This window comes from Carassius carassius, chromosome 19 (assembly GCF_963082965.1).
Source record: "Carassius carassius chromosome 19, fCarCar2.1, whole genome shotgun sequence".
Taxonomy (NCBI): domain Eukaryota; kingdom Metazoa; phylum Chordata; class Actinopteri; order Cypriniformes; family Cyprinidae; genus Carassius; species Carassius carassius.
The window spans coordinates 25,474,080-25,496,322 of NC_081773.1; the positions used below are offsets into that span (position 1 = coordinate 25,474,080).

At 35.0% G+C, this 22,243-nt stretch overlaps 2 protein-coding genes across 3 annotated transcripts in view; one reads left to right on the forward strand and one right to left on the reverse strand.

Annotated features, from left to right (window-relative positions):
* LOC132095465 (PTB domain-containing engulfment adapter protein 1) overlaps positions 1-22,243 on the forward strand; it is a 177,913-nt gene that overhangs the window by 41,919 nt on the left and 113,751 nt on the right. For both annotated transcript variants that reach the window (XM_059500492.1, XM_059500488.1), the window contains exon 2: positions 1,198-1,294. The gene's annotated coding sequence lies outside the window, so the exon portion shown is untranslated. The remainder of the gene's footprint in view (positions 1-1,197; positions 1,295-22,243) is intronic.
* LOC132095464 (calcitonin gene-related peptide type 1 receptor) lies at positions 2,162-21,304 on the reverse strand. Its single transcript, XM_059500483.1, has 13 exons — positions 21,075-21,304; positions 11,266-11,352; positions 10,708-10,861; positions 9,933-10,046; positions 7,769-7,881; positions 7,578-7,669; positions 7,368-7,494; positions 6,587-6,740; positions 6,443-6,503; positions 6,133-6,199; positions 5,616-5,834; positions 3,681-3,722; positions 2,162-2,647 (listed from the first exon to the last, which is right to left on the reverse strand). Exons 2-13 carry the CDS (start codon positions 11,329-11,331, stop codon positions 2,429-2,431), a joined length of 1,428 nt encoding a protein of 475 aa, XP_059356466.1. The 5' UTR covers positions 11,332-11,352; positions 21,075-21,304; the 3' UTR covers positions 2,162-2,428.

Sequence of the window (22,243 nt, forward strand, 5' to 3'; positions counted from 1 at the left end):
ACTTGACTGAAGACAGTTAAAGGGCATGTTTGATTCCGAACATGAATTTGTGAGAGGACGTCATTAGATTGCCTTAGGAATTTAAGTAAACTGACTTCAATCTCCTTCAAGGAGAATAGTGGAACCTTTGATGTGCTTTTATGTTTCGACCAATGTCTCATCCCCACCCCATTGCTTTTAATGAAACACGCATTCACATGCAAACAGGACATTTGAAATAATCATCTATAATTACAGAATAATAAGATACACATGATTGCAACATTCCCCACAATTTCTGAAATAAATGTTGCAAAGATACAGCTCAAGAGAACAAAAGACGAATTACATTCATACAGAAAAGAGCATCTGAAGTGGTTGAATTTATGTGCAGCATATGCACAATACAACTATTCTGATAACAAGTTTGAAAGCAAAATTTACTTTCACACAAAGTACAACCTTAAATACCAGGTCAAAAAACAAGCAGCAAATGTGTGCATGAAACATATGAAACCGTCCTGCAGTGAGTGTTTTGTTTTCACTAAAACACACAAATTATCACAAACAACACGACAAAAAAACATTAGGAAGCATTATAAGCAACAGTAATTGGCACACATTCAAAAATAAATGACATTCAAGGAAAAGAATATTGAGCTGAGTCTGATGATGAAAACCTGATGAAATGATACAGTGTATGTATGATTGGCATCTGTTTACATGCTGTGAAGTGCCATGATTTGCAATATTAATACTGATTTGTTCTGAACTCAGAATGAGTAATGTTCCTGTTTAGGGAGGAAGAAATGCACACATTATGTCTGCAGTACAAAGCGATATTATGCACACCCCTATAAAATATTCAAATGTGATTACAGCTAAGAATATAATATTAACATAATTAATATAAGCACTTTCCCGCATGTGTTGCATTGCCAACAATTTTGCACGGTTAAAATATGCATATGGACAAAAGTAGGAATTAATTGAATAGTTCGCCCAAAAATATGCAAGGTTTTTCACATATGTATTTGTGAGCCACATAAATTGGCTTCCTGAACAAAACCGATCCAAAATAATAATTGAACTCACAGCTAATAATGCATTGCACTTCTGACTTGCATTGCAATTTAAAAATTGTATGACTTTTGAAAACTTAGAATATAGTGCATGAGTCAAATATGGATTACATTTATGATTCTTTTTTTTTGACAGATATGGCCACATTGAGCTATTATTGAAAGAGGGGCATACAATTCATTGAAAATTCTCATTGAGTCTACATACAGTACTAGTTTGGATCATCATGAAGGTAAGTAAATAAAGACATCGTTCATTTTTGGGTGAAATATCCCTTTAGGCATTATGAAAACTTCTAAAATGGGGTGAGTTTAGGTAATGCTGTGTCAAACACTGGGCACATTATTCAAATAATATGGAATGTAATTTAATTTAGATAGAGCGGCTGAAAGGAACCCCTGCCTTTGACACAAGAGCAATATCTCAAACACTCCAACCATGTTAGGAAAAGTTGCAGAGTAACACTCTGGTTGTGGGTTATTGTACCTTATTATTTAACATTGTATTAAAAGAAACGTACATAACTAAACACTACAAGAAATATGAAATCAAATACACTGAAAATGTGGCAAGTGTAGTATAAATTTAACTGTGAAAAACGAAGTATAAAAGTAGAGAAATACAACTTAAATAAAGTGGTAGGCTTGTTTTCATATACGATGAGTTCTTATTAAACCTTAATGTTACAAAAATTATGGTCAAATCTCCTGTGTCATTTTTAGGGGTCCCTAAAGTACATTTATGATTTATTATACCTGTGACTTGAGTCAAATAACAGATTTAATTTTGACCAAAATTGAGCATAAGAAAAAATACAAAATCTTTAATCTTCCATTTAGTTTTTGTCCAGATTAACAAATATATATATTGGCTATAATACTGTCTTCACAGAAAAATAACAGAATTACATTAAAATAGTTACTCAATTTATGTTATAAAAAAAAAAGCGGCACTGGCTTTTGGGCATTAAAAAAAAAGTCTTTCAACATACATATAGTTTCGTTTTGTTTTTTAGTAAAAATATAAGTTTCTCATTAGTGTGGTCATGATTTGGATTATAGATATATTATTCATTTTTTTATTACGGGTCAACTGATTCAACTGAGCACAGCTATCGAGCAAACTAAAATACTGCAAAGTACAAAGACAGGGCCAGTAATGTTTATATTTGTCCATTTAACATTTAATGAAGGTAGCAAAATGTTTTTCAGTGTAAATTTGATGAGAAATGCCTTTTCTCCACCCTTCAGATAGAATGAGCAGTGAATTATGAGTAAAACGGTCCAATTCAGCCGTGTGACAGCCGTCGCTGTAGTCAACAGTTTTTTTTTTGTTTTTGTGCGGCACACTGCCACGTTCAGCGGCATCAGGCAAAGGGATTCTCTGGTTTTAAGGTGCTGTTGTCAATGTCATGGCAGTTTTTGCCATTCAAGTGTTCTGTGTGGCCGTCGATGCTGTAACAGCCCTGGACCTCCGTAATGGAGGACGCTGTGTACGACGCAGACCTCAGAGCATCAGATTGTGTGATGGCGCTTCCAAACTGTATGCGGTACTGATTCCAGTGCCTTCTCAAAACTGCTTGGACCTGAGGAAAATATGGACAGATGATCTGCTGAGTCAACAGAAATCACTTATCATGGAGCATGAATAATCCATTATCTTCTCGGTCTGAGCCATTAACAATTCACTCTTTCCAAAAAACTAAACAAAAACAAAACATCTCCCTTTTGCAGAGGCTGTAATGATCATAAATCATAAGATTTATTTCATAGTAATAGTTGATTATCATAGGTAACCTTTTTGTTTTAGCTAGGTAGGCCAAGGTAACATTTCTCATTTAGTTTAACTTTTTACTAAAATTGTCTAAAACTAAAACTGAAATAAAATATAATTACAAGAATATGAATTACAAACGCTCCAAAATTAATAAAACCTTAACTAAAATTAGAATGAAAGTATAAAATAAAAGATAATTCATAATCTTCATAAACGTCTATAATTGTATTTCAGTGACACTAAAATAACACTGGCCGTTGCTTAAATAACCATATGGTCATGCATATTTTTTGCATTTTTTTATTAAAATAATTACTATACTATTTCTATTTTATTTGTTTTCTCTTGTACAAAAACAAAGCGATACTTTTCTTAATTTGTGACAAATTGATGACAAATTAAGGCACAAAAATCAAAAATATATAGCAAAAAATGTATTGTCACATGTACCTTCTTATATATTCGATATAGATTTTCCTTATACAGTTTGAAAGCAAATAGCAAACTGTCTTCCAGCTGACACATACAGTATATCGTCATACTTACCAGCCATCCATTTAAGCATATAGGCTGTATTAACTGCTGGACTGGTGATATTAACCATAATAGCTACTGCATGCCTTATTACCACAGTGCCTCTAAAACAGGACAGGTTCAGGTTCCCTCTGAGTCAGGCATATCGTATTGGTACATGTGGACATCTGCCAATGTTTTTAAGATTTAAACAGCCAGTACAAAATCTCCATATCTGAGCTTTGCTTTCAAGGAAAAGGATGTTGCACAAGCCATAATTCCTTGCAGATAAACAGGAAATGTTTCATTTCAGCTGAGTAAACACTTACCTCTCCGTTGAAAAAGCAGAAGATTGTGGCTACCAACAGTCCCTAAAAATAAATCAGAAATGCACGTGAGCAACAAATCAGCATAAACTGCTATCTTGCACTGCTAAACTATAATCTGCTATATCGCAAGCTCTTGACTAATAATTTCTCGGATAATGTTGAGGACTGTTCTCTCTTGTGTTTTGACACATTTTGCCAGAGCGAGTGCTCTTGATGTGCACAGAGAGTCATTTGGGATGACAAGCCTGTTTTGTTGCATTATTCATTGTGCCGATTCAGCTAGGTCTAGCAGTACCAGCTGTCCAAGGCTTCTCACAGCAGACTACAAATGATTATTTTCTTGCTGCTGAACACCTACCTATCTCAATATAAATGTTCAGGAGTCAGGCTTTTATGAGGCAAGTGACCTGATCCTAACAACTACTTCTGCAAATAAATAGTTCACCCCCAAAAAAGGTTGTGTCTTTTGTTATTTGCTGTTATTTTTTCAGTATAGCCCAATTAAGATTAGAAATATCCGTGAATAAGGACTTGCACTTGAAAAGGCTTGTGTGAAAACTGTTCTTTTGTTTACCACAGAAAAAACAAAAACCAAAAAAAAAACACACACAGAGTACCGTTTAGGAACACAATGAGGGAGAGTAATTAACAGCAGGATTTCTAAAGTGACAAGTTTTCCTCTGTGGCTAATCTACAGAGCCGCAGGACATTGATGTCATTTGTTTTACAAGCTTTTTAAGTCACTAATGGCAAAGTAAACTTAATTATAGGCTGTTATTCTTTTGCCAGTCAAAAAGACAAAGAGATTGGGAAATCATATCTTGTAATAATAATAAATAGAAAAACAATTTGGTTAAAATCAAACACTCAACAAGTGGAAAGTACAAGTAAACATTTGGCATCGGCAAATATTTCAAGTTTGGAATAAAAAAATGTTGGTTTTCAATTTTGAGAATGATATTCTGACACTTTCTGAGTGACATGAAACATAAACCATCAGCTAAAGAAAACATCTTGTTCTACTGATTTTTTTTGCTGTAGTGGAAAATTTAGCTAATTTCAGATTTTTATCTAATAAGCTTAAAGTTTCAGAACTCCAGTGGCAACACATAACACTTTATAAAAGATCACTAGAGGAAATATTAGATTACCCCCCCCCCCATTTTATATATTTGTTCCATTATGTATACTGTATAACAATTTAGGTGATACAATTTTTTTTATCTAGTTTTTATTTTATTTTATTAACTTTTAAGTTTTCTTTTCTTCAGAATAAGATTTTTCTCTTTGCTAACTAAAATTTAGATCTCTCTTTGGTTTTATGATAATCTTTTATTTTCTTTTAAAGAAAATAATACCTTTATTCAGCAAGGATGAATTAAATTGATCAAGTCACAGTGAATACATTTACAAAAGACTTCTATGTCAGATAAATGCTCTTCTTTTGAACCCTCTATTCATCAATCCTGCAAAAAAAGTATTACAAAAATACTTAGCAGCACAACTGTTTTGGAAATCTATAATAATGAGAAATGTTTCTTGAGCTTCAATTCAGCACATATAATGAATTCTGAAGGAGTATGTTACACTGAAGACTGAAGTAATGATGCTTAAAGTTATCACAGGGAAAAAGAAACAACATTTTATAATATATTAGAATAGAAAGCAGTTATCTTCAGTTCTAATAATATTTCACAATATTACTGTTTTTACTGTATATTTGGTCAAATAAATGCAGGCTTGATGAGTGTAACAGACCTTTTTCAAAAGCATAAACAGTCTTACTGAACCCAAATGGATGCATGTATTGTACATTGAAAAAAAAACTATGATATGCAATATACATTTTGCATGATTAAAATTCTGTTTTAGGCATTGGCAGATGGGCCCTGAACGTATCTGTAAGATTACATGGAGACTGATTTGACTGCTTACCTGATAATTCATTAGGATATGCATGATGTAGTCATAGATTTCAGAAGACCCGCGTCCCCCAGGTTTGTATGGGAGGAGAACGTACTGGATGCCCAGCAGTGGAACCAGAATGAGGGTGGCTCGGACAGCTTTCATATACAGACTAGACTCTGCTTGATGCGTCACTTTCAGTTTGGTGATGAGAACTCGTACAATGTTCAGCAGAAAGAACAAGTTCACCTGGAAGGACAGGCAAGAAGAATGGCAAACACAATACCAAAAAGATCCCAGCTGGCTGGCAGATGTCAGAAGAGAGTTTCGGTGAGATGTAGGTACAGTCACTTCAAACTAGTTTAGGATCCTAGTGTTCTTTTTGATGTACTGATACATATAAACATTGTGCTCGGCCAAACTCAGATTGGCAAGTACAAACTTATGGATGTAATTTGTGCAAATAATACAGAAAGATTATAATTAATCTTGCACAAAAAGATGTGTTTTGGAAACGGAAAAGGACAAAAACATCCAGATGTCTTACCAGCAGTGCTGCACAGATAGGGCCATGAATAATGTATAGCAGAGAAGTACTTGAGCTGATCCAACAACTGCGGATTGGGAAGAAAAGGATTAGCCAATCCATTGATATGGATGCTTAAACAGGAGTATTATTTTGTACAATAATTATTTTACTTCACACGGATTTAGGTAAGAATCTTAATAAAAAGGATTTGCATTTTTTTGTGTTGCTTATAAGAGTACAAATTACAAACACTAATCTCACTATGATATCCTACATTAGCAAAACTGATTATAAATGTAACTTAAAGCTGCATAACAAGAATACTCACTTATCGTTGTAGTAATAACTTCTGGCTACGGCATGTATTGTAGCGGGTATAAGAGGGAAACCTGTCATTTAAAACAGATTTGAAAGAGGTTAGATTTAGTTTATGTAATTAATGCTGTAAATAACTGTTTATTCAAAAACTCACCCCATCCAAGAAGGTAATACCACATTAAATGCTGTTTTTCAGCAAAAACTGCCACAACAATGAGTGTGTGCAAGTAAATCCCTTCACAAAGCATCCAGAAGTAGTTGCAGCCAAAGATGTACAGATTGATAAACTGGGATACTTTGCAGCTGATCTGAAGAGAAGCAACATGGACATTTAAAAATGATTTGCACGGCAGATTGGTGACATGCTGTAATGCGTTTAAATGATCAAAGAAAAATTAAAATACTGTCATTATTATTCACCCTTTTGTTCCAACAGGTTAATCTGCATTGTATGGCAATACATGCAAAATTGTTATTCAAACATGTCCCCTTTTAATTAAAAAAAAAATGTATGGAAGCTTTTTATTGCTGCAAGATTACAAAGTAAAGTATTTGCAACTTTATAACCGTTCTGACTTCTCCCCTCAAAATTCAAAGTTCAGAATTTTTTTCTCAATACTAGATTTGTCTGTATTGTGAGATTCTTGATTCATAAACTCACAATTTCCATGATGGAAACAAAAAACATAATTGCAAGATTTGAGTTGGGAAATTTTTTCAAAATGGCCAGTTTACAACTTGAAATTCTAAGAAAAAAAAAAGAGTCAGATTTGTAAACTCGCAATTACCAGTTCATAACTAGCAATTGCAAGATATAAAATCAGAGTTCTGAGAAAAAAAGTCTAAATTATGAACTCGCTTTTAGAAAAAGAAAAAGCCAGTAAATAAACAGGTGAGTAAAAAATTACAAGTTACTGTCAATACACGCTACTTACTGGGTTTTCCTGGACTAGTTCTTGGTTGTTTGCCACTGCTGTTAACCAAATGATAGTGATGATGGAGTTTAATACAAAGGAAAAGAAGAGGTTTTTGTGCAGGGTAATTCTCTGGCAGCTCAAACTCCTATAGGCACAAAAAAGACAGCAAAATAATTGTTATAAACCATTAAAACTTGAATACATAGTGAAAGAGACATTTGCACTTACTTGAAGTGAAAGAATATGCTTAGCGAGATGAACAAAGATGTTAAAGAGAGCCCATGACCAATTAGCGCCAAGTAGAACAAATTCATTGCAGTCTGCAGTCACACAAACAATAGTCATGAAGTGTTTATTCTGCAAGCCAATTCAAATGTGTTTATATTCATCTCAAGTGTTTATAGTGTTCGTGATCATACCCTGCGTCCTTCAGTAGTGTGCAAATTACATCTGGTGAAATTTGTCCATGTGCGATTACTCTCAGGATGCAAGAACCACTGCCCGCTTTCTGTACATATTTTTGTTACCATTTCTGCAAAGAAACAGAAGTAAACCTAAATGTGCTACTCAGAGAAACATCAATATGGAGTCTAGACATGGTGGAAAGATTCATTAGTTTGTCAACTCTTAGCAACATCTTGAGATATGGTACTGTATGTCATAATACTCCTGTCTTGTATTTATGTTGTGCTTTATTAATTCATTTTAATTTAATTAGTCATTTTTTAATATATCTTTTACGTAAATTTTATATGTATATATCTTTCTTTTTTTCTCTCCCCTTGCTTTTTTCTCTGTTTTAATTAATTTTTTTCTGTTGTTTGGTTCTGTATATGTTAAAATTGTAAAAATAAGAAAAATAATCGCTAGCGTCATATACAGTCGTGGCCAAAAGTTTTGAGAATTACATAAATATTAGTTTTCAAAAAGTTTGCTGCTAAACCGCTTTTAGATCTTTGTTTCAGTTGTTTCTGTGATGTACTGAAATATAATTACAAGCACTTCATACGTTTCAAAGGCTTTTATCGACAATTACATGACATTTATGCCAAGAGTCAGTATTTGTAGTGTTGGCCCTTCTTTTTCAGGACCTCTGCAATTCGACTGGGCATGCTCTCAATCAACTTCTGGGCCAAATCCTGACTGATAGCAACCCATTCTTTCATAATCACTTCTTGGAATTTGTCAGAATTAGTAGGTTTTTGTTTGTCCACCCGCCTCTTGAGGATTGACCACAATGGGATTCTCAATGGGATTAAGATCTGGGGAGTTTCCAGGCAAAAATTTCAACATTCTGGTCCCTTAGCCACTTAGTTATCACTTTTGCCTTATGGCACGGTGCTCCATCGTGCTGGAAAATGCATTGTTCTTCACCAAACTGTTGTTGGAAGAAGTTGCTGTTGGAGGGTGTTTTGGTACCATTCTTTATTCATGGCTGTGTTTTTGGATGGACACATGAATGGTGTCAGGATGCTTTACTGTTGGTATGACTCAGGACTGATGGTAGCGCTCACCTTTTCTTCTCCGGACAAGCCTTTTTCCAGATGCCCCAAACAATCGGAAAGGGGCTTCATCGGAGAATATGACTTTGCCCCAGTCCTCAGCAGTCCATTCACTATACTTTCTGCAGAAGATAAATCTGTCCCTGATGTTTTTTTTTTGGAGAGAAGTGGCTTCTTTGCTGCCCTTCTTGACACCAGGCCATCTTCCAAAAGTCTTGGCCTCACTGTGCGTGCAGATGCGCTCACACCTGCCTGCTGCCATTCCTGAGCAAGCTCTGCACTGGTGGCACTCCGATCCCGCAGCTGAATCCTCTTTAGGAGACGATCCTGGCGCTTGCTGGACTTTCTTGGACGCCCTGAAGCCGCCTTTACAAGAATTGAACCTCTTTCCTTGACGTTCTTGATGATCCTATAAATTGTTGATTTAGGTGCAATCTTAGTAGCCACAATATCCTTGCCAGTGAAGCCATTTTTATGCAACGCAATGATGGCTGCACGCGTTTCTTTGCAGGACACCATGGTAAACAATGGAAGAACAATGATTTCAAGCATCACCCTCCTTTTAACAGTCTGCCATTCTAACCCAATCAGCCTGACATAATGATCTCCAGCCTTGTGCTCGTCAACATTCTCACCTGAGTTAACAAGACGATTACTGAAATGATCTCAGCAGGTCCTTTAATGAAAGCAATGAAATGCAGTGGAAAGGTTTTTTTGGGATTAAGTTAATTTTCATGGCAAAGAAGGACTATGCAATTCATCTGATCACTCTTCATAACATTCTGGAGTATATGCAAATTGCTATTATAAAAACTTAAGCAGCAACTTTTCCAATTTCCAATATTTATGTAATTCTCAAAACTTTTGGCCACGACTGTAGATATTTTTTCAAGCAATTTTTAAGATTAATTTTAGAAAGTGAAATTTACAAAATGTATTGAAAATTTTAACAGCCATTTAGCCTATGAATTTAGCATGATTGGATAGTGAGGGATAATGGAGTGAAAGAATTGACAGTATGTGTATTTGGCAGATGAGTAGAAAGCACTTACACTAACCCTTATAAATTGAATATATTTACCTGTAGGGTCGAAATCATGGAAATAGTCAGGGCACTGTTGCTCAGAAGTTATGCCGGCCTCTGTGTCCTCCCAACACAACCATCCATCCCAGGTCCTGTTGCATGCCGGGCCAACTAGATATAAAAAAAAAGCCCAAAACATTTATTGATTTCTGTGGAGAATGGGAAACGGCAACTTCCTGCTTTCACTATCACTATTCTTAGTCCTGCCAGCCTGTTCCAGAACCCAGTAACCTGTCAGCTATAGGTGAGCTGTATCCTATGAAAAGCGCTCCAAATCAGTTATTGTTGTGTCTTGTTTAGAATGCTAAGAAGGAAGTCTACTAGGTTTTGGAATAGAGCTTTTATTTCACAGCTGTCCTGCCACCCATTGGGGCCAAGTGCACTCTTCCTAACAGAATGAATATGAGCCACCTGAGGCTTTGTGTGTTCTTGCTGTACTAATTAGACAAGATGACAAAAACTACTGTCAACGCTGGCAATACATAGTCTACGGGAGGCTTATTGAAAATCAGATTGAATTGTTATTGTTATTTTAGCATGACACATGTGCGTGCTTGCTGTAAAATATGAGTACAAAAGTGTTATGGCTATTTGGCTAGAATGAACTGGCTTGAAGCTACTGTGTGTCATTTTCTGTGTCACCAGTAGCATCAAATCTATAACTGCAGAATAAATATCTGTAAATGAAACATTAAAACTGCACATTGTCAGGATACAGAATAATACAACTTGATCTCTGTCTTGTAAAAACTCCAATATGTAAAGTATCTACCTCTTCGGTCTTGATCGATGTCCTTCATGATCTTCTGATAGCACTCGAACTGTGCTGTCACAATCTTGTTTCGGGTAACACCGATGTCATGGTACACATTTTGAGGATGTTGTTGCTGGCTTTCGTTTACCTCAGGACTGGCTAGAACAATGAACTACAAACAACAGGCACATTAGGAAAGTACTGCCTGAGAACAGACTGATTTCACAAACAATCATCTTAACCAAGTTTCTTACTTTAGATGTATGAGACAGGTAAATGTAAAATAAATACCACATGTAGTTATTCTATATATAGAATCAAGAATCTCACAATTCAGACAATTCTAGCTGCGAGAAAAAAATTCTGAACTTTGAATTTTGAGAGTCGGAACGGTTATGTATATCATCAACCAAAGCAATTATTATTTATTATAATATTTTTTTATCCTATTGTTTGCATGTTGCTGGAACCAAGGGGCTGGTCTTCAAAAATAATTTTTACTGCACCACTCTATATTTAAAAACTACAGCATCTGAAACATTTTAATAAAAAAAGATGTGGCATATAATCTTTTACCTTAGTGACAGATCCCAGCAGAAACAGACAGATCGTCCAGCAGCTAGCTGTCATCATCTTTGGCATTTGCAATGACCCACTCTCAACCTGCAAGGAAGGCAATGTCAATAAAACACTGTGCACAGTTCTAAGGGCTCTTATGCTGTTAATTGACAAAAACAGAAGTACTTGTCTTCTTCTCTAGCTTATTGCAAACATACACCTACACTGAAACATACAGCCACACATGCACAGAATACAAATTTGTAATATCTGAACTCTACTGTCTCTGATGGTTAATTCAGTTCTTATAACACTTATCAAGCTGGAATCAGTTCACTTAAATAGATTGTTTGAACCTATCCACATCAAATGCCCTGTGTCTAATGGGTAAATTAAGTCTATGACAAATCTTTAGCTTAATGGTGAAAATGAAATTATTCAAATAATTCAAATGTTGCTCAATTATATCAAGCCATTGTAAATACAGCTTGAATATTCACTGCTCAGTCCTACGTATAGAATGGTTATTTTGTGATTCTAGCCAGGTCGAGCAAACCCTTTAACCTAGATTGTGCAGTTTCTTCAACTCCCAGTTCACAAAGAACAGTTTAGTCAATGAGGGACCCTCATATGCAATAGAAAATATTGCGTAACATTGAGTAGCTGATGTGAAGAAATGTTCCCTGATATTACTAAACAATGTCCCTTGACTGCTCACATGGACTGCTCATATTGGGTCACACTCTTTCAGGAGTGTAGAGGGAAAGCAAAGGGGGGTATTGCAAATTAGAAACAGATGGTAAGAGCGAGTTGTAATGTTGCCCACAATGCAGCATATCATGAAACAGCACCAGCGGATCTCAAGGACCACTGCTTGTAGCTGCGTCATTGGCTGCAGCTGAAGTAATGGTGTTTATTTTTCCATTTGAGGGAATAAACATGTAGGATAGAGCCTTTGTGAGCCACTCTAAAGGCTGGCTGGTCGTGCTGATATCTGTCCTCTATTGATATCCACACTCTTTTATCTTCTGTTGATCATGGTACTTGAACAAACAGCAGTGTTTTCCCTTGCCGATGGAACCTTTGAGTGCAAGCACATGAAACTGGATGCATGTTATATTCATTTTAACTGCTTGAATTTGACACAGATAAATCATCTCAGTACACTGCGGATGAGGCCAGATGGAGCAAGTTCAGTTTGTACTTTGTACTGTAAAATAAGATAAAAATAGCCTTTGTTTTGCATCATAGCTGTTTTCAAGAGGTTGTGTTAACTTTCTGAATGCAATAACACACTGCATGTAGGATCTGTACATACCATTAATGGTAAACATGTTAAGATTTTTAAAAATGTGCCTTGATCTAATTCATTTGTATTGTGGTCACTACAGAAATTAAATCATTCATGTCTCGTGGAGAACAGTTCAGAATGAGCAGGAAATAATCGAGGGTAAGTGCACGCACACTCCTCTGAGTAATGACCAGTCATCCCCATCCTTACTTATCCAACAAACGGAAATCCAATAACAAAATTTAATAACACTTGTTGGGACCATTATTCATATAAGCGAAAATGACACACTTTCTTGCAAACATGCAATCTGATAAATGTCGGAGCGTTCCAGACTATTTCACCGGTGTGTTACCTTAATACAGTTGCAATCGATGTACAAAAAGGTCACTTTGTTGGTAAGGCAATCTCCTTGTTTTCCTCATCAGGTAATATTTAAGATTTTGACATTGTGGTACTCAATCCAGACCATGTACAATATCATACTTTTATTGATCACGTTTGAAGTCTTGTATTTATACAAAACACTAAAATCTAAAGTGGACAGGACTGTGTACTTGTGTATAGATTTGTAAAATTATATGTGCTTTATCAGTGCTATTGTTTTGCATGCAGTTGTAGCTTGTAAACATCCTACAGTGACCAAAGGATGTTTGCTTTCTGTCCAAGTTTCTCTTGAGCATTCATAATTACCTTTTTCTATTTTAAGAATAACCCCAGCTCGCTCAGAACTTCCAGAATGTGATCTGCAGTGATTAGACTTATCGCTCAGCTACATACTCGACCCAGTGGCACATACAGATGTAAATATGCCCTGCATACAATGTCATTTCAATCTCCTTTCCATTAGTGCAAATGTAAACACTGCAACTGTGCACTCAAGATAAAGACCCTTAAAATATATTGAATTGAAATCCAAGAAAGTTTTGTCAATATTTACTCCTAATTTTGTTCCCAAAAAATTGCTGCTGCGTTTGATGAATTCCACACAGCTCCATACACTGCTGCCAAGCTCTGAAAAGGACACCATAAAAGTAGCCCATATGAGTCATGCTCTCCATATTTCAAGTCTTTTAAGTCATATGATAGCTAGATGTTTTCATTGTTTAAAAAATAAATGAATACAAAAAATTAAAATAACAGCATGTTATTTTGTATTTTTGCAAAAAAAACGATCACATACATAGAATTGTAGAAAAAAACTAAAGGGCAACAGCTGTCTTTGCACCAGATATTCTCAGCTGTAACCTGCCACTGCCACCTGATTTGCACATAACAGCCCAAAGCCCTCTGGTGCAGTTCACTCCTTTACACCCATTCACTCCACCCCTTTGTTTTGTCAGGGCACCTCAAACCATCCTTTCATGTGATTCCACCCATTTTTATTTTATTTTTTTGTTGGTAGCAGCTGATGTGTATTAGCTGTACATGAAAATGAAGCCAACATTGGCTCACAGCTAGCCTTGGGCACAACCAGATGTTGAGCTTTACAAAGCGAATCATAATGAAGTCTTGCAGATACTAGGGAACACGACTGGCAATGCTGCTCTGAATTGTCTTAGAAGGCCTAAGTAGGAGGGTGGATTGTAGAACAGACCATTAGAAAATGCCAAGCTTTTACTTTGTCTGATCCCTGTGCCCTTCCACACCCCTACACAACCATCCATCACATGTGTAACGATATATATAATGGTTTTAGTTCTGCTTTATAGGAAGGAATGGCATGTGATGCCCGTAAATAGCTTCAGAATTTTTTAGTATGTCTTTGCTATTAGCATTAGTAATGCAATTAGCAATTCTGAATCATCAAATTTATGTGCATTAACATCATCTAACAGTACTGTAATGCAATGGTTCATAGCTGCTTTTTTTTTGATTTAAGTATTTTTTTATAAAAAATAAATAAATAAATGAAATCAAACTTGAAAATGTAATGTGCACAAAAACTTTTTATCACAGTTATTACCAAATACCTCTTGTTATATATGTTGTAAGTAAACTCATATATAATCCAATCTGAGTATTTTTGTTGTGTTTGTTGTTAAATGACTCTTTTTCTCACAAAAGTTGCATTTATTTGATCAAAAATACAGTAAAAAATTAATATTGTGAAATATTATTCCAATTTAAAACAACTATTATCTGTATTAATATATTTTCAAATGTAATTTATTCCCGTGATGACAAGCTGAATTTTATATATATAAATGTATACATTTCTATCTATCTATCTATCTATCTATCTATCTATCTATCTATCTATCTATCTATCTATCTATCTATCTATCTATCTATCTATCTATCTATCGATCCATCTGTCTATTTTTATTTTAGACCTGAGATTTATTTTTGAGATCCAGTTGAGAACCACAGTAGACACAAGCTTGTCATATTTGTTTTCTATGAAATAAATGTAATAAGGTTATTTCAATGTCAGGTTATGATGGTTTCAACAAAAGCAGCTAATGCAGTGAAAATTTGAGGGATTATGTAAAGCTGAGGGTCAGGTTCGTCTAGATCGCTGCAGGATATTACAAAAGAGGGTGTGAAACCAAACACTGTAACACAACCTGATGAATATACTAACTTAAAATAGAGCCAGAGAGTATGAAAAGCAGCATATAAAAAGTTGAGGATTAAGCAAAAAAAAAAAAAGTATAAATGTTTCATTCAGACCGAAAGCTACACCAGCATCTGCCAAATCAGGTAAGCAAATTGCTGTTCTGAAATACAGCAGCTAACTACTTTGACAAATCTACTAATGTCGATGCTTGGTAATGTGAACCACCCTTTCCTGCCTAGTACAGCTGAATATGCAGAACCCCAGGGGCGACCATTATCCTCCAGTGTGGCTACTGATACAAACACCCCAAGGAGAACAGAAATAAAACTGGGTGGCATATACAGTTACAAAAATACACATTTAAAAATAAAGCCATCACAAGCTGCTCCAGAATAACACCTGCAGATGAAATACATATTTAAAGCTAACCATAATTCATCCCCTAAAGTGTTTCCACTGTTTGTAATAACTTGCTCTTGAGTCTCTGGATTCAGATGCATTTCATGATGGAAAATTTGAAAATGATCTTTATGCATAGGCGAATTTACTAAACAGGTCAACCAGATGCTTAAAGTGCTAGTTCACCCAAAAATGAAAATTTGTTTTGCACATCAGACATTGATTTGAATATAATACAATGAATAATACAATTATGTTGTTAATATTGCTCTATACATGAAAAATACTATCTTGGAAATAAAGCTTCATAAAGTTTGTCTTTAAATCTGTACTGTATATAGTCAGTTATTTCTTTGAATAAATTCAGATTTCAGAATGAGCAGTTTTTAGTTTGTTATATATGTTGAGGTCGTGTCGGTCTGATGTTTATCGTGTTCATGATGCTCACTACTGTAATTAACATAGCTTTTTAATAAGTAGGGGAAATTCACGACATTTAAAAAAATAAGTTTACATGCCTAGGGTGTTTGCATTGTAATAATGTACAGAGATACTTCATATTTATAAACGCTGACTTGTTAGGTGATGTTTTCTAATTAAAATCATACAATTTCCTATTAATTCAATAGAACATTTACGCACACTGGGGATTACAAATATGGCGGCGCAGCGGCTTCACTTTCATGACGTCATGAGCAATCCAGTTCTATATTATAGATCAGTGGATGGCACCCATTCACCGCATAGGATCCATTGTTGAGCAAGTGATATAATGCTATTTTTCTCAAAAACTGTCCTAACGATGAAACAAACTCATCAACATCTTAGAAGACCTGAGGGTGAGTAAATCTGCATCAAATATAAATTTTTGGTGTAAAATATTCCTTTAATGAAGCATTCACCAAAGAAAATCGGCAGATCAAGTGACAGCACAAATTAAAATAAAATTCACACAAATATACCCCCGGTGCATTTTAGGACATTTTGCATCCGGTTGAGCTGTTCACTAAATTTGTCACTGTTTACAAAATTATAAATATCAAATTTCTCATTTAGTTTGTGTTGTTACTTGATTTTCAGACTTTGGTGAGTTGGATGCTAAACAACTAGATAAAATGCTTATAAAAAGTGGTATCAGCTGGCATGATTCAGATATTCCAATGTTTAGCTGACAGCATATTGCAACTTGTTTTTATGGCTGCTAAAAACATTTATCTCTAGTATACAGTAAATGCATTATTTGAAGCATGTAGCATAGATACCCAAATCAAAGACAATTAAGTAGAAGGTCTTGCAATGAAGAAAGTTTTTTTTGTTTAATGAAGCATCTAAAATTACCTATTTTGCATATTCTGCAGGAACAGGCTTGTTCTGCTGAATCAAAAAGAAGGATTAGGTCTCCTTTTATTTCACATGGCATTTTTAGAATGTATAAACAAACAGAAGAGACAATTAGGACTTTCTCAAACCACATTCACAGAACCTTGACCCTTTTGGGATTCTGAGTTCAGTAACCAAAATGAACTGTAATTCCGTCTACTTCACTGCTAGGAAATCTGACCAAACACATGCAAATATATTCCAAAAATATGTGTTTATAGAAGATCCCCAAAGACATCCTGCTGTGTATAGACAGCTAGTTCTGTGTCTAACATTTAAAACCACTTCCTCTGCAGACCATAACCCAGGACCAGAAGAGTTCTGCCTCTACAGGCCAACAGGCCAGGTTTCCTCTGAGCTATGAAAATAAAACTCAGAACCTGATCACATTCACTCCTATTTTTAAACCTGCAGGGCTTCAGCCTGTACCCTCCAGGACTAGAGAAGGCATGTGAAAGGTCCTGAACTTGAACTGCAGTCGACTTTGCTGCTTACAGGAGAGAGCGGCATCGCAGGTTTAGCACGAAAGGCTGCGGTCCAATGAGTTATGCAACTCAGGTAACTCTTTCACCACGCTCCGTGAGAAGTAAACAAAAGCAAGAGATTAAGGGAAAAAGAAAAGAGGAAAATGTTAAAATTAGAAGAGGAAGATCTTGTTCCACTTGGTGCTCCTAAATCATTCCGTGAAAAATTTAACCCCACTTTAGAGGAAGTGTTTGGCAGACACATGATAACCCAAGACTGACCCACTTGGAAGTGGGTGGGCTCTGATTCATCCACATATGTTCCCAGGATGCCGTGCACTGCGAGTGGTGTCAGAAGCCAGTAAAATCTTAAGGCCGCTATCCACCAACAGCAGTTTGTTTAGAGTATTATTTACACTGTCCAGCAACCCACACAATCCCATCATCTCTAGGGTCCAATTTTAACAATACTACACTCCCATTCACTCAGTGTCATCAGTGACATGTTTGGCCATGATTAATCATACTGCAGTACAAACCTGGCTATATATAGGAAAATTCATATAAACCTGTTAATATTTTTAATACTAATTATATTATGTGAAGATTAGAATTGAAAAAATGTAAATATTAGTAAAATATTTTGTATATATAAATATATATATATATATATATATATATATATATATATATTCCCCCCTTATTGGATTATAAATAAGAATATTTTCAGTGTAGTTTCCCAGTGGACCTCACCTCAAATATTTTATGATACCAAATACAATTTTACAAAATGGCAGAACATTTATTGTGCTGAATATTAACTCAAAATTGCAAAAAAAAAAAAAATGAAGGGTACTTTTTTTTGATCAAAAATACAGTAAAAGCAGTAATACTGTAAAATATGATCTTTGATTTAAAATAATTGTTTTTTATTTTAATATATATTAAAATATCTATTCTTATGATGAACAAACTTTCAGAAGCTATTACTTTAGACTTCAGTTTCACATGATCCTTTTGAAATCATTCTAATATACAAATGTGGTGCTTAATTAATTATTAATAACGGTTCTTATTATTATCAATATTAAATACAGTTTTAGCTGCTTAATATTTTTTATTAACCCAGGGATCCTCAAATCTGGCTCGCGAGATCCACTTTCCTGCAGAGGTTAGCTCTAACCCTAATCAAACACCTGATCATGCTCATCAGTGTCTTCAGGACCACTTGAAAATCACAGGTAGGTTAGTTTGATCAGCGTTGGAGCTAAACTCTGCAGGAAACTGGATCTCTTGTATCACTTTTTCCACAAAAATGTGAAGCAGCATATAGGTCAAACTACATGTGTATACAGCAGACAAAGCTATTTCATAAGGTTATACTTAGAGCAATAATTCTTCTTCCATTAGAAATAAATCATAGTGATTTTGTGTTTAATGCAATGTGATATTATCGCACTTCAACCCACATAAAACCTAATGTATCTGGAGAAAGGAAATGAAATGGTCCTATTAACCCGACTCCAGTTTAATGCATGGAAAAAACTGAATCCCTGATTGTAATAAATATATATATTTTTCCATCAATTCAAAACATCGACTGATGTACTCTGACATTGCTGCTAATGAAAAATGCAAGACATATCATGGCCTGTCTTGCAGTGGAGATAGAGAAAACATTTACTTTGCAATTGCTCAGGGGTATTTTGAGCTCATGCATCTAATTATGACCAGTTTGCACAAATCCTATTAATCCAACCAGTGGGACTGTAAAGTATATTGCTCTAGAGCAGGCTTTCACACTGAGGACCGGATTGAGAGAGCTATATTTGCAGTAAAACATTCTGGCATGGTTTACTGTCTGCTCTCCACGTTTCCGTGACGGAGGTAAGGGGTGAACCATGGTAATGGCACAGTAACTGAATGCAATGTCGCAAGGCCAGGAACACAGCTTTGTTCCACTGAAATTAAATCCTCCTTGAAAGCTGCACTCAACCCTGACAAACACATGCATGCTTTGGGGCTCTGCATTGAGATCCGCATAAAAGGCTCTCAAACGGTGAAGCTAAATAATTGATTCCCTTTTAAAAACATAATCTATGCTCTTTAACATATTCTGTGTGAGGATTAATTAGCTTTTCATGCTCTAAGTAACAAATCCTCTTTCTTTAGGTCTCTTGCCAGCTAGCATTCCCTAGAAGCGAACGGTCACTAACCTTTAATTTTGCAACTGATGGAGCTGAATCCATAGCACAAATTGTTCATACCTCAGCACTATAGGTCTGATTATGAAAATAAGCAATATTAGAGTGTTTGTTTGTGCAATATTCACTGCCATGATTCTAGGATGTTATGGTCGGTTGACAGAGCTTCTCTATGCCTTTGCTAAGGTGTTCTGGGTGGTTTTTACCATGCTTCTGTGCCATTACTGGAGATTTCTGGGTGGTTAAATTGCTTCTGTACCTTAGGTGTCTGCTGAAGATTTATTCATGATTTAAGGTATTATTCATGCCAATAGCACAAACTGTGCATTAATTATACACCATAATTGAATGTTTACATTTGAAAGTTTAAGATCTGTAACCATGAATATCAGCAATAATTACTGATGCTTGAATTTGGGATTAAAGAGTCAAGCAACAGGAATGAGATAGAATTTCACATGAAAGATCTTCTGAAGATATTGAGCATCAAACAGAGATAGTGTCATTGCATCATATGAGCAAAATTATTTTAGCATTCTTTCCTTCATCAGCTTGACAGGATTTCATCATGTACAAGCAGCTGCTTGTGTAAAAAGCACAAATACCAAGACTATCTGTTGGCTAATTATCACAGTTCTTCCTCCTTGGAGAGACTGTCAGACCCCTTCCGTCAGGTTAGGTGTCAACAGACCTTGGTATCTCTAGTTACTTCATGATACTGGTATTTTATCTTCTCAGTTCCTGGCACTGATGTAGGCTGGAAGGTTTTGGAATAATGATGAAGTACAACAATAAGAGCTACAGTTCAAAGACTGAATGGAAAAGAAATATATTAAACGGTCCCCAAAATAATTCCTAGCGAATTCAGTTTAGGAATTCTAATTTTATATCACAGCAGAAACTTTCTTTACAGAAAATAATAAACCAATCAAACAAACATTTTTTTGATTACCTTTAAGTAGATTTTGAAAATGTTGAATAAGTATTGTATTTGGAAGATAATTAACCTTTAGAAATTGATGCTTGCTCATTATACATTTCAAATTAAAAACTAAATATCTATTAATTTATTGGAAGAACGATTTAAATCTTGACCTGTAATAACAGGTTCAGTCATTCTTTGTTATCAAATATAGCGGTTTGTAAATTAAAATTATGATCAATTTGTAAATGCAATCCAGTTGTGATCATTCTAATACTGATTATAGTCAATCACACATCGCATCTCAGTGTAGTTATGAAATTACTAAGACAAGAGCCAAACTACCCGTTATTACAATTTTTTTTTTTTTTTGAAATTTCGACAGTCGACAGTCTAACATACAAAACCGCCGTTTATTTAATTATTTTTTCAGTCTAAAGCTGTCATTAATTCATTGGAATTCTTGGAGTCCGTTCAGTCAACAGTTGTTATATCATGACATGAACCCTGTTTGACAAAGAGGCTCCAGCTGCACTTGGTAAATTAATTCTCTGACCATATTTATTATTCACCAGTAATTCATCAGTATCAAGCATATCCTTACCTGCAGATTAAATCCAAGGTGTTCTGGAGATGTTCAGATAGAAAGGAACGCGTCTTCTTATTTAAAAACACAAACAGTCATTACTTTCCTTCGCGACGTCACGATGGCATGAAACAATGTAGAAATATCAGCGCGCGAGATGAAACAGCGCACGAGACGCGCAGAGTGTGAATGACGACGGCTGTCAGGCTGGAAGATATTCAGTGTAGTAGCTTCCTGTTACATCATCAGTTTTCCCCGCCTCAATGGCACACTGGAGCTTTCATTATACTGTTTGCTTTATTTAAAATGATAAGGGTTGTCCTTGTTGCCAGTATTGAGTAATATTTATTAACGTATATTTACTATAGGGTTATATAGATTACAGATGCCTGCGTGTGTGTGTGTGTGTATATATATATATATATATATATATATGTATATATATATATATATATGTATATATATATATATATATATATGTATATATATATATGTATATGTGTGTGTGTTTGTGTGTGTGATGTTTTTTTCCTATTATTGTACATTGTATTTAGATATTTGAAGTAATAACTTTAGATTTGTGGGGTGTAAACAGCATTCTTGTTTTAAAGTGAAAAGTTAGGATGACCCCCATCTCATGTCACTTTAACAAAACAGTACACACACAATAAAAACACTATAATCAAATGCTTTACATTTTAAGTGCATACATATTAAGAACGTAAATGTTAAAGTCACCTGATGTAAAGTGGGGCAGAATAACACCAGCAGATTTGTAATTTTAATAACATAATTAATGACAATCGCAATGAAACCATGGAAGGTTTATTTAAATACAATTGTTTAATAAGAGTGCATATAAATCATTTTAGCCACCAGAAGTGGATTTCAAAATGTCTTTTAAGAGTAACAGCTCCATCTTGTGTTGTAAGCAGTTTTATGCACTTTTCTTTTTTCAAAACATCAAGTCCTACAATACCTTTCACAATGGAATCGCTGGTATACTCTATTGGTAATTTAAGATGTTAGTAAATTATGTAGTCATATAAGGGTAAGTGGTTCTCTTAGTGATGATCTGTTGGTCACATTTATATATATATATATATATGTTATGTTAAACTCAACTTTCATTCACTGTGTCCTGGATTTAAAAAAACATTATTTGCCTCTAGTCATTACATACAAAC